Source organism: Lathyrus oleraceus, unplaced genomic scaffold (assembly GCF_024323335.1).
Source record: "Lathyrus oleraceus cultivar Zhongwan6 unplaced genomic scaffold, CAAS_Psat_ZW6_1.0 chrUn0783, whole genome shotgun sequence".
NCBI lineage: Eukaryota > Viridiplantae > Streptophyta > Magnoliopsida > Fabales > Fabaceae > Lathyrus > Lathyrus oleraceus.
The window spans coordinates 5,001-17,500 of record NW_026113174.1 but is presented as its reverse complement, the minus strand read 5'-3'; the positions used below and the strand labels follow the sequence as shown (position 1 = coordinate 17,500).

At 46.0% G+C, this 12,500-nt stretch overlaps 1 protein-coding gene across 4 annotated transcripts in view; it reads left to right on the top strand.

Annotated features, from left to right (window-relative positions):
• LOC127114980 (uncharacterized) overlaps positions 1 to 12,492 on the top strand; it is a 15,312-nt gene extending 2,820 nt beyond the window's left edge. For 2 of the 4 annotated variants that reach the window (XM_051046697.1, XM_051046694.1), the window contains one exon: positions 1,966 to 3,960. In XM_051046697.1, coding sequence (XP_050902654.1) covers positions 2,024 to 3,919 — 1,896 coding nt within the window. In that variant the 5' untranslated portion in view covers positions 1,966 to 2,023 and the 3' untranslated portion in view covers positions 3,920 to 3,960. Of the gene's footprint in view, positions 1 to 1,965; positions 3,961 to 12,325 lie in introns of those variants that run through there. The other 2 variants (XR_007800639.1, XM_051046695.1) reach the window with 2 other exon arrangements.
• Positions 12,493 to 12,500: the final 8 nt, after the last annotated feature.

Sequence of the window (12,500 nt, the reverse complement as noted above, 5' to 3'; positions counted from 1 at the left end):
CCCGGATTATGTTTTGGTCCCTACTTTGGAGGAGATTGCCAGTTTTCTCAGAATTCCCATCAAGTCACAGTTGCTATTCTACAGCTCGGAGTGTCTGCCCGATCTCAGCATGGTTGCTTCAACCACATATTTGAGGGAATCAGTTTTGAAGGCTAATATGTGTCAGAAGGGAGAAGTTAACGGTTTTCATCTGAGTTTCTTATTGGGAGAAGCAAAGAAGAAGCTTGAAGATGGTGACCAGAGGGGTTTCAATGCTGTGTTGGCTCTTTGTGTGTATGGGATTGTCTTGTTCCCTAATGTCGCCAAATTTATAGACGTAGATGCCATACGCCTCTTCGTGTTGGGAAATCCAGTGCCGACCTTGCTGGGAGATTTCTTTCATTCAGTGCACCACAAGAATAAGAATAGAAAAGGAGGATTGTTGAATTGTTGTGCGCCTTTGTTCTATAAGTGGTTCAGTTCTCACCTACCCAAGTCAGGAGCATTCATTGATGTCAAGGACTCGTTGAGTTGGTCAAAGAGATTGATGGGGTTGAGAGCTGAAGATATTTCTTGGTGGTCTGACCGGAGTTTGCTTCGGGCAGATATTATTCACAGTTGTGGGAACTTCCCGAATGTTTCGTTGGTAGGAAGAAAAGGAGGAATCAACTATAATCCTTCTCTGGCAGTTAGACAGTTTGGATATGCCTTAAGAACTCCGCCGGTGGAAAAGGATGTGGAAGAGTCTCTGTTTTTCCATTCTTCGCCTGATTTGACGGTATCCCGTAAGGCAGCTGAGGCCTGGCTCAAGGTGATCAAGAAAGGAAGAATTGTTCTTGGGAAAGGAGATTGTAGAGCTTACCCTCAGTATGGAGAATGGCTTCAAGGAAGAATCGAAGAGTTTGGTCTACCGTTTCCTATTGAAGAACCCTTGTATTCACCTACTCTCGAGCAGTCAGCAACGGTGAGCCGAGAGGAGTATGACAAGTTGAAGAACACCACGGAAGGACTTCAAATCGAGAACTCGGAGTTAAGGGAGAAATTGCAAGACTGTATGCATCGATTCCATGAGTCAGAATATCAGAAGGAGGAAGCCGTCAAATTGCGAGAGGAAGCTGAAAGGAAATTTGCTGTGGAGGTGAATTTCTTCAGGAAGACAGACGAAGCCTTGAGATCATCCAGTTCTGAGTTGAGGCGAGTCAAGCAGCAGTTAATGGATGCTCGTGGTAAATTAGCTGGGTGGCAAGAGCGATGGGATGCATTTTCAACTTCTCGGAAGACAAAGGAGGAAGAGACGGTGGCTGAACTGACTGGTCAGATAGAGAAATTGAAGACTTTGCTGAAGGGGAAGAACCATGAGCTGCTGTGTACCCGATCAACTAATGGTTATATCACAGATCAACTCAATGAGGCTCAAGGATATATCGAAGAACTCAAGACGCTGGCAAGTTTGAAGAAATCCAGACTTGAAGAGGTATTTGGAGAAGATGATGGGAATTACTACAGAGAACACATCAACGAACTGGATGGGATCATTCACAAGAGGAATCTGCTCATCCGGCGTTTGACAGAATCTCCAGATCATCCTGACACGGTGGCGCTACTGGATGAAGTGAGGAACGGTCCTTATGGGTTGCATACAGGAGGCTGATTTCTGATTTGCTTGTTCCTCTCTTTACTTACTGCTTTGGTGTTATGTAGTGATGATCCACAGGCTTGTTGTGGAGATCCTCCTTTGATGTATTTTTGGCTAAGGCCCTTTCCTTGAACTCATTTGTATGATGGTTTCCCTTTATTACATCTTGATCTCAGAAGTTTATCCATGACTCGGCCTTCTTGCACTACCCACCTGATGTGAGACTGGAATCAAGGGGGTAGAATACCTTTTGGAATTGATAAACATGTCATTACATTTACATATTCATTGTCATATCTTGCATAACAGGTACCGCTGCGGTGTTCTCATATTGTTTGGTGTTCCACTAGCAGGATAGCTGACTCAGGCATTCACCGATACGGTACCCGGAGGAATCAACAGAGAGCAATGGAAGGTGTACAAGCAGAGCTCGCTGAGATGAGGGCCCGCATGACCCAATTCATGGATGTGGTTCAAGGGGTGGCTCAGGGACAACAAGAGCTCAGGCAGATAATACAGGGGAATCCCCCTGCTCAACCAGAGACAGTGACTGATCCTCCGGCTGGAGAGGTTAACGGACCCAGTGGACCAGGGCCTATCCCGATCCCGCACGCCAACCCCGGTCAACAGCCCGTTCATGATGATCAGGACGATCAGTTTCCCCCACTTCAGGAAGACTTTGGCATGGGTCATGGCGTAGACCCCATGTTCAGGAGATTGGAAGAGAGGTTGAAGGCAGTGGAAGGACAGAATCCTTTGGGAGTAGACGTTGCTGACTTAGGGCTGGTCCCAGGTGTGAGAGTGCCACCGAAATTCAAAGTCCCGGTCTTTGACAAGTACAAGGGCAACTCTTGCCCCAAGACTCACGTGCAAGCCTATTTCCGTAAAATGGTTGCATACTCTGATGACGAGAAACTACTTATGTACTTCTTCCAGGACAGCCTAGCTGGGGCATCCTTGGAATGGTATATGAGACTGGACAGAGCCCACATCCGTTGCTGGAGGGATTTGGCGGAGGCCTTCGTGAAGCAGTATCAGTATAATGCAGACATGGCTCCGGACAGAACTCAACTTCAGAATCTGTCTCTTAAAAGCAATGAGTGCTTCAGGGAATACGCTCAACGCTGGAGGGAGACAGCTTCCCGTGTTCAGCCCCCTATGCTGGAGAAAGAAATGGCCAACATGTTCATGAATACGTTGCCTGGACCTTATCTGGAGCGCCTGGTGGGGTGCAATGCTTCCAACTTTGCTGATGTGGTCTCTACCGGAGAGAGGGTGGAGAATTACCTGAAGACCTGCAAGATCCAAAGTGGAGGAGGATCTTCGTCAGGGGTAAAAAAGTCGTTCGTTGGAGGACATAAGCAAAGAGAGGGGGGAGTGAATTCTTTGGCTTCCTATCAGAACAGAGGTGCTAGAAGGAATAATTTTCAGAATTATCATCAACAACCGTATGTTGCGACGGTGACCATTCCAGCTGCAGCGCCACTACAACAACAACCACCGCAGCGTCAACCAGCTCAGTATCAACAGCAGCAACAACCGGGTAACAGACCCGCTTATCAACAGAGACAAAGGATGATGGACCGGCGTTTCGACACTATTCCAATGTCGTACGCCCAGTTGCTTTCTAGTCTTCAACAACTACAGCTTGTGCAACTGCGCACTCTGGCTCCTCCTGTTGGTAGACTTCCGGTGGGTTACGACGCCAACGCTAGGTGTAGCTTCCACTCTGGGGCACCTGGCCACAATATTGAGAACTGCAAAGCTTTTAAGCACGTAGTTCAGGACCTCATAGATTCAAAGGCCATCGACCTTGCACCGGCTCCGAATGTCGTTAACAATCCCATGCCCCAGCATGGTGGTGCGAATGTTAACATGGTAGAGGGAAGAGCCAAGTTCATTAAGGATGTGTTGAAGTTGAAGACTCCGGTGTCGGATATCAAAGGATGCTTGCTGAAGGCCGATGTTTTCCCCGGTTGTGGGAAAGTTTGTTTGGATTGTGCTGCACAGGAGAAGGGTTGTTTGAAACTACAGCAAGGTATCCAGGCCTTGCTCGACAAGGGTATCCTCCAGGTTGAAGATTTGTCTGTCCGAGAGTTTATGGAAGGGGTTGAGGAAGAAGGGTTTGAAGGTGCTACTGAAGAGTTCCTAGATGTTGTTCCTGCTGATTCTGCAGTCCATGATGATGTATTTACTCTTTCCAATACGGTTGACTCTTTGTATTTGAACTTGATTCCGATGTTTCGGATGTTCATGCTCCAACAAATGAGGTTTCTGAGTACGACTGTGACATTGCAACTATAACTATTTTCTATCCAACTAATCAGATCAGTGTGCCAGAAGCGCAACCCGCGCCACCAATGCGACGACCTACTATGACCATCACAACCCCTGGTCCTTTACCCTTCACCAGTGAAAGGGCCATTCCGTGGCATTATGGGGGGAGCGTGTATACGCACGATCATAAGGTGGAACGGCCACTAAAAGTAGAAGAGGGTCAGAAGCCTGAACTTGAAGGTCCCGCAGTGGATAATGTTGGTGGAATCTGGCGATTCACCAGGAGTGGTAGATTGCTCTCACCACCGGTTACCCAAGCTGATAATGCTGATGCTGTGGCGAAAACCAAAGGCAAGCAAGTCGTGAATGAGGGTACCTCTGCACCCCAAGATGGTTCTGAGCCCACTTTTGCAAAGGACGTGGACGAGTTTCTAAGAATCATAAAGAAAAGCGATTACAAGGTAGTCGATCAGTTGATTCAGACTCCGTCCAAGATATCCATTCTCTCACTCCTATTGTGTTCGGAGGCACACAGGGAGGCACTTCTGAAGGTTCTTAATGCTGCATATGTACCTCAGGAGATCTCAGTGAACCAACTAGAAGGGATCGTTGCCAATGTCCATACAAGCAACGGGTTGGGTTTTACTGATTCTGACTTAACACCAGCTGGACGCAATCATAACAAGGCTCTGCACATCTCATTGGAATGCAGAGACACCATGTTATCTCATGTTCTGGTGGATACAGGTTCCTCTCTCAATGTGCTACCCAAGAGGGCCCTGTCGAGGTTAGAAGTAGAGGGTTTGGTCTTGAAACCTTCAGATCTTATGGTGAGAGCCTTCGATGGTTCTAAGAGATCGGTGTTTGGAGAGGTGGAATTGCCAATTCTGATTGGATCACAAACCTTCAACACTGTCTTCTACGTGATGGATATCAGTCCTTCCTACAGTTGCCTGCTGGGTCGGCCTTGGATCCATAATGCTGGGGCAGTCTCTTCAACTCTACATCAGAAGGTTAAGTTTCCGGTCAACGGACGAATTATCACCGTCTGTGGTGAGGAGGACATCCTGGTCAGTAACCTGTCTACATTCAAGTATGTAGAAGTAGGAGGTGAAATTCATGAGACTCTATGTCAGGCTTTTGAGTCAGTTCAAATCAAGGATGCAGCTCCGGTGGAAGAGGTTAAAGCGGGTGCCTCTATCTCATCCTTTAAGCAGGCACGGGCCGTGGTGGATTCAGGTGTTGCTTCTGGTTGGGGGCGTCTGTTGGAATTACCAGTGAAAGAGGATAAGTTCGGGATTGGGTACCAGCCAACTCTGACTTCTACAACTTCAGCACTTCAGACTCTTCAGGGGCCGATCACTTTCTCTAGTGCTGGCATCATTCAGTATGGTCAAGTCTCTGCAGTCAACGAAGAAGATGGGGATAGTGACTGCGACATCAACAACTGGGTGCGTCCGAGGATCCCGGGTGAAGTCATCAACAATTGGTCTTCTGAAGAGATTATCCAAGTCACTCTTCTTGAAGAGTAATTTTCTTTGTTTATTCATGCATATCCAAGTCTTACGTTCCGCCCAGGGCGTAATGACTCATTGTAGGGCCCACTATGTGACACTTGCATTTTTTATCATAAATAAAGGACGTCTTTTTGCATTCAAATATTTCGTTCCTTGTCTTTCTATTTTTGCAGTTTTTCAAAATAAAAAAAATGGCAATGTTTTGTTTAGTTTTCACTTCTTGTTCACACTCATAAGCACATACCATCACTCATGCAGATGCACAACACCGGATCCTATTGATAACGGTTCTGCTATGGCTCGCTTCGACTTTGAAAATCCAATCTTTCAAGCTGAAGAAGAGGATGATGAAGATTGTGAACTCCCTGAAGAACTTGCCAGGTTGTTGAAACAAGAGGAAAGGGTTATTCAACCGCATCAAGAGTTTGTTGAAGTGATTAATCTCGGCACCGAGGACGCCAAGAGAGAAATCAAGATAGGGGCTGCTTTAGAAGACAATGTGAAGAAAGGGCTGATTGAATTGCTGCAAGAATACGTTGACATCTTCGCCTGGTCTTATCAGGACATGCCTGGGCTGGACACAGACATCGTGGTACACCGCTTGCCTCTCAAAGAAGGTTGTCCTCCGGTCAAGCAGAAGCTCAGAAGAACAAGACCAGAGATGGCTGTCAAGATAAAGGAAGAAGTGCAAAAGCAGTTGGATGCAGGGTTTCTAGCAGTCACCAATTATCCGCCATGGGTTGCAAACATCGTCCCAGTACCTAAGAAGGATGGAAAGGTACGGATGTGTGTCGACTATCGGGATCTGAACAGAGCTAGCCCTAAAGATGATTTCCCATTACCTCACATCGACGTTTTGGTGGATAATACAGCTCAGTTCTCGGTATTCTCCTTCATGGATGGCTTTTCTGGCTATAACCAAATCAAGATGGCACCAGAAGACATGGAAAAGACAACTTTCATAACCCCGTGGGGCACCTTCTGCTACAAGGTGATGCCGTTTGGTCTGAAAAATGCCGGAGCAACATATCAACGAGCTATGGTAACTCTGTTCCATGATATGATTCATCATGAAATCGAGGTTTATGTTGATGATATGATTGCCAAATCTCAGACAGAAGAAGAACATTTGGTGAATTTGCAGAAACTGTTTGAGCGTTTGAGGAAATTCAAACTGAGACTTAATCCGAACAAGTGCACTTTCGGGGTGAGATCGGGAAAATTGCTGGGTTTTATTGTTAGCGAAAAAGGGATTGAGGTGGATCCCGACAAAGTAAAAGCGATACAGGAAATGCCTGAGCCAAGAACAGAGAAGCAAGTCCGTAGTTTCTTAGGGAGGTTGAACTACATTGCAAGGTTCATCTCTCACCTAACAACCACGTGTGAGCCAATTTTCAAATTGCTGAGGAAAGATCAGGCTATCGGGTGGAATGAAGATTGTCAAAGGGCTTTCGAGAAGATAAAAGAGTATCTACAGAAACCTCCGATCCTTATACCTCCAGTTCCTGGGAGACCTCTGATAATGTACCTATCAGTGACTGAGAACTCGATGGGGTGTGTATTGGGACAGCATGACGAGTCTGGTCGAAAAGAGCATGCCATATACTACCTTAGCAAAAAGTTTACCGACTGTGAAATCAAATATTCGCAGCTTGAGAAAACTTGCTGTGCTTTGGCCTGGGTTGCTCGCCGACTGAGGCAGTATATGTTGAACCATACTACCTTGTTGATTTCTAAGATGGATCCAGTGAAATACATATTCGAGAAGCCAGCTCTCACCGGAAGGGTCGCTCGTTGGCAAATGATTTTAACAGAGTATGATATTCAGTACACGTCACAGAAGGCCATCAAAGGGAGTATTCTGTCAGACTACCTTGCCGAGCAACCGATTGATGATTATGAGCCAATGAAGTTTGAATTCCCTGATGAAGACATCATGTTCCTCAAGATGAAAGACTGTGAAGAGCCAGTTGTTGAGGAGGGACCTGATCCAAACGAAAAGTGGACTTTGTTGTTTGATGGGGCTGTCAATACTAGAGGAAGTGGAATTGGTGCTGTCATTACAACTCCGAAAGGTGCCCACATACCTTTCACCGCTCGTTTGACTTTTGAGTGCACAAATAATGAAGCTGAGTACGAGGCCTGTATCTTGGGCATTGAGCAAGCCATTGATCTGAGAATCAAGACTCTGGACATCTTCGGAGATTCAGCTCTGGTGATTAATCAAGTGAATGGTGATTGGAATACTCTCCAGCCCACTCTGGTCCCCTACAGAGATTACACGAGAAGACTGTTGACTTTCTTCACAACGGTAAAATTGTATCATATACCTCGTGATGAGAACCAGATGGCAGACGCACTTGCTACTCTATCCTCCATGATCAAGGTAATTCGTTGGAACCATGCTCCCAGGATCGATGTGATGCGCCTTGACAGGGCCGCGTATGTGTTTGCTGCTGAACTGGTAGTCGATGACAAGCCCTGGTATCACGATATCAAGTGCTTTCTGAAGAATCAAGAGTACCCTGCAGGGGCATCCAACAATGACAGAAAGACTTTGAGAAGATTGGCAGGCAGTTTCTTCTTGAACAAAGACGATGTGTTGTATAAGAGGAACTTCGACATGGTTTTGCTCAGATGTGTGGACAGACACGAGGCGGACATGTTAATGCAGGAAGTTCATGAAGGTTCCTTCGGTACTCATGCCGGTGGACATGCGATGGCTAAGAAATTGTTGAGAGCGGGTTATTATTGGATGACCATGGAATCAGATTGTTTCAAGTATGCTCGGAAGTGTCATAAATGCCAGATTTATGCTGATAAGGTGCATGTACCGCCGAATCCTCTGAATGTGATGTCTTCGCCGTGGCCGTTTGCCATGTGGGGTATTGACATGATTGGAAAGATTGAGCCGACTGCTTCCAATGGGCATCGCTTCATCCTTGTTGCCATCGACTATTTCACCAAATGGGTCGAGGCAGCGTCGTTCGCGAATGTCACCAGACATGTGGTTGCCCGTTTCATCAAGAAAGAAATTATTTGTCGCTATGGGATTCCCGAAAGAATCATTACTGATAATGGTTCTAATCTCAACAACAAAATGATGAAGGAGTTGTGTCAGAACTTCAACATTCAGCATCACAATTCTTCCCCTTACCGCCCTAAGATGAATGGCGCTGTTGAGGCGGCAAATAAGAACATAAAGAAGATTGTGCAGAAGATGGTCGTCACGTACAGAGATTGGCATGAGATGCTACCTTTCGCCTTGCATGGGTACCGTACTTCAGTACGTACATCGACCGGGGCAACCCCCTACTCCCTTGTGTATGGTATGGAAGCAGTCCTACCTGTTGAAGTGGAGATTCCTTCCCTAAGAGTCTTGTTGGATGTCAAGCTAGACGAAGCTGAATGGATTCGGACAAGGTTCAATGAGTTGAGTCTTATCGAAGAGAAGCGAATGGCAGCCATTTGTCATGGGCAGTTGTATCAGAGTCGGATGAAGAGAGCTTTTGATCAGAAGGTGCGTCCTCGTTGTTTCCAAGTCGGAGATTTAGTGTTGAAAAGGATCCTTCCTCCTCAGACAGATCACAGGGGCAAGTGGACTCCTAACTATGATGGACCGTATATTGTCACCAAGGTTTTTGATGGTGGGGCCCTAATGCTTGCAACTATGGAGGGCGAAGACTTCGCTTCCCCTGTGAACTCAGACGCAGTTAAAAAATACTTCGCATAAAATAGACCCGCTGGACAGTAAAAAGAATAGTCCAGGCAAAAATGGGCATCCCGGCGAACCAAGAAAATGGAAAGGTTCGGGCAAAAATTAGGGATCAAAAATAAAAAAAGATTGTACACCCGGTAAGTTGAAAACCTGAAAAGGCAACTTAGGCAAAAATGGGTATCCCGGTGGATCGAAAACCCGAAAAGGGCGATCCAGGCAAAAGTTAGGGATTAAGCGAATGACTGCGTTCTGAGTAGCTCTGAATCTCATCTCGTGCCAATGACTGGAAATTTTTGAAGGATAGGAAACAATCCAATCACTCTTTCAGAAAGCTGATCATCTGGAGGATCTTGAAGACGGGCAAGTCATAGCCGAATTGGAACCCAATAGAAATCCACTTCACATTGCCATTAGATTATTTTTTTGTTTTATCTATTGTGCGATTACCTCTTTCCAGGGATTGCCTCTTAATGTAAATGCCTATTCAGAGGCCATTCAATCAATAAAATCATGTTATTCAGTATATCTCTGTTTTCATTTTCATTTTACTGTTTTGTTTGCAAAAATGACGTCCGAATTTTGATAAACATTGCATCATGACACATAAGGGCTTACAGGTACATGCTCAATAAACATTTAAAATTGCTGTAAATTTTAAGTGCTTTGGATCGTCTATTCAGAACAGATACCCTCGGGGCATTTCCTTAAAATCCCCTTGCAGATGATCGTGAATATCTTCCCCAGTGAAGTCGCCAACAGACTTCGGTGTCTTATCCCTGTAGAGCTAATTAGAGCGTTGGATTCTTCAATCCCCAGCAGGTTTTCACCACTGTACTTCCCCAAGCGTTTGTTTCAGGACATACACTCCCCAGTAGAGTTGACAGTGCCAGACTATATATCCCCAGCGGAGTTGACAATGCCAGACTGTATCTTTCCAGCAGAAGTGGCTGCTCCTTAGAGTTCGATGCCAGATCGATAGTCCCAATGCCAGATCCATGGTTTCTTTCCTTGAAGCAGAACCTCGGTACCGTATCAGTGTTTGCTCCCCCTGCTGAGTCATCTCTCGCAAATCGTGGTTGCCAAAACCATTGTAGCTTTCCTCAGCAGCAGGCTTCCAATGCCATTCTTTCCCCGATCAGAGTCTCGGTATGGCCAGAACACCGCATGGCTAGTCATCTCCCCACAGAGTTCATTGTGGTGTGCATCTCCAGCAGCCTGGCCAGAGTCCAGAAGATGGTGATCATTTCTCCAGCAGATCCCTTGCCTCAGCTTGGCATTCTACCCAGCATTTCGCATCCCTGCATGTAGAATCATATTGCATTGCATCATTCCAAATCGCGTAGCATTTCCATTTTCATGGAGCATTACGCCATTGAAAAATTCAAACATACGCATGTAAGCATAAAACATTCTCGGTATCCCAAGTGATAAGCTAGAAGTTGTTTCCAGTACTCAGACTGAAGATTGTTCATGACTTAACTTTGTGTCATTGGCCCAGGCGCCGCCTCTATTATCATTCCCTATTTCTGCCGATGCTGACAGGCATGAAGTTTTCCGGTATCCAGACCGAAGTGGCGTTCAGGCCAGTTTTCCGGTGTCCAGACCGAAGTGGCGTTCAGGCCAGTTTTCCGGTATCCAGACCGAAGTGGCGTTCAGGCCAGTTTTCCGGTATCCAGACCGAAGTGGCGTTCAGGCCAGTTTTCCGGTATCCAGACCGAAGTGGCGTTCAGGCCAGTTTTCGGTATCCAGACCGAAGTGGCGTTCAGGCCAGTTTTCGGTATCCAGACCGAAGTGGCATTCAGGCCAGTTTTCCGGTATCCAGACCGAAGTGGCGTTCAGGCCAGTTTTCCGGTATCCAGACCGAAGTGGCGTTCAGGCCAGTTTTCCGGTATCCAGACCGAAGTGGCATTCAGGCCAGTTTTCGGTATCCAGACCGAAGTGGCGTTCAGGCCAGTTTTCGGGTCCAGACCGAAGTGGCGTTCAGGCCAGTTTTCCGGTATCCAGACCGAAGTGGCGTTCAGGCCAGTTTTCGGTATCCAGACCGAAGTGGCATTCAGGTCAGTTTTCCGATATTCAGATCGAAGTCCTTTCCAGTATTCAGACTGATGAGCGACATTCCGGCCATGGTTATTTCTGTGTTACCATTTATTTTGGTATGCAAGTTAACATTCTTTATTCAGACTGACTCTCACCGTACCAGACGGATTCTTCTTTCAAGACCACCTCTTTGCCGATTCTGACAGACATTGTTACTTCATTTCACTTCAGTGCAAATTTTTGGGCTTTTATTGTATTCAATCCCTTGATACCTCGAAAGCACGAAAGCAGCTGTCATCTTCCTTCCGGGTCTCCAGTTGATTGAATAGGGGCAGCTGTAATACCCCAAAATTTACCCTTCAGTTTTTTCAAAAAAAAAAAAAAAAAAAAAAAATTAAATAAATAATTAAAATATAACAAATTATTTTGGACTTGGGTCTCCCTCATTCCAAGCCCACAAGTCCACGAAAATCAGCTATAAATATAAGAGTTTCAGTAGGGTTTCAGACACTTGGAAATTCCCTGAGAAATAGACTTGGAGTTCACGTGGAGTTTCAAACCTAGGAACTACTCTGCAGCAACCTTCGGGCAGCCCTGAGAAGTTCATTCCGCCTCACGCAAACCCTAAACGTTACTTCGCCAATCCGGCCTTGCCTTCCAATTTTAACAGGTCTCTCATCAGGTATGCCTCTGTTCCTATTACTCTATGCCTCGGGTTGAATACTGAATATATGAGGTAACCTCAGGCTTGGCCCTCAGGGTTATATTTGTGTATGAATATGTGATTTATGCCTTGACTGTTTAACAGTTTCGTTTATGAGGTGAATGCCATAGGATCTGGAATCTTTAACATCGTGCAGGTACCAATGGGAAATCCAAATCCCGCAGGTGCTCGCTAGCCGCTTCGCTAGGCGAGCACGCAGCGAAGCTTCGCTAGGCTTTCGCTAGGCGAAGCAGTCGCGAATGTGACAGTATCTGCTTTATTCCGTTTTGTTCTAACCTGTTCTTTGTGTTGCCATGGCCTTGTTATCTTTTGATTTCAATCCTGTTTGCCTAACCCTTTTGTTGAGTTTTTGTGAGGGCTCACATATTCTCGCAGGGATACCCTCCGGAGGTTTATTCCGATTTCCCGTACTGATTGGTTTTCTTTGATGGCATCAGCTTGGGAGAATCTCAGGGTTGCTTATCCTTTAATTGCTGTAACTTCGGATCTTGATCCGTGTGGTATTTTACTTCTTCCCTTTTATTTCTACGGTTTCTTAGCTGGAAGACCTCGATAGGAGGCAATGTTTGAGCCCCTTGGTGGCATTTTTTCTATTTCAAGATATATGTTTGT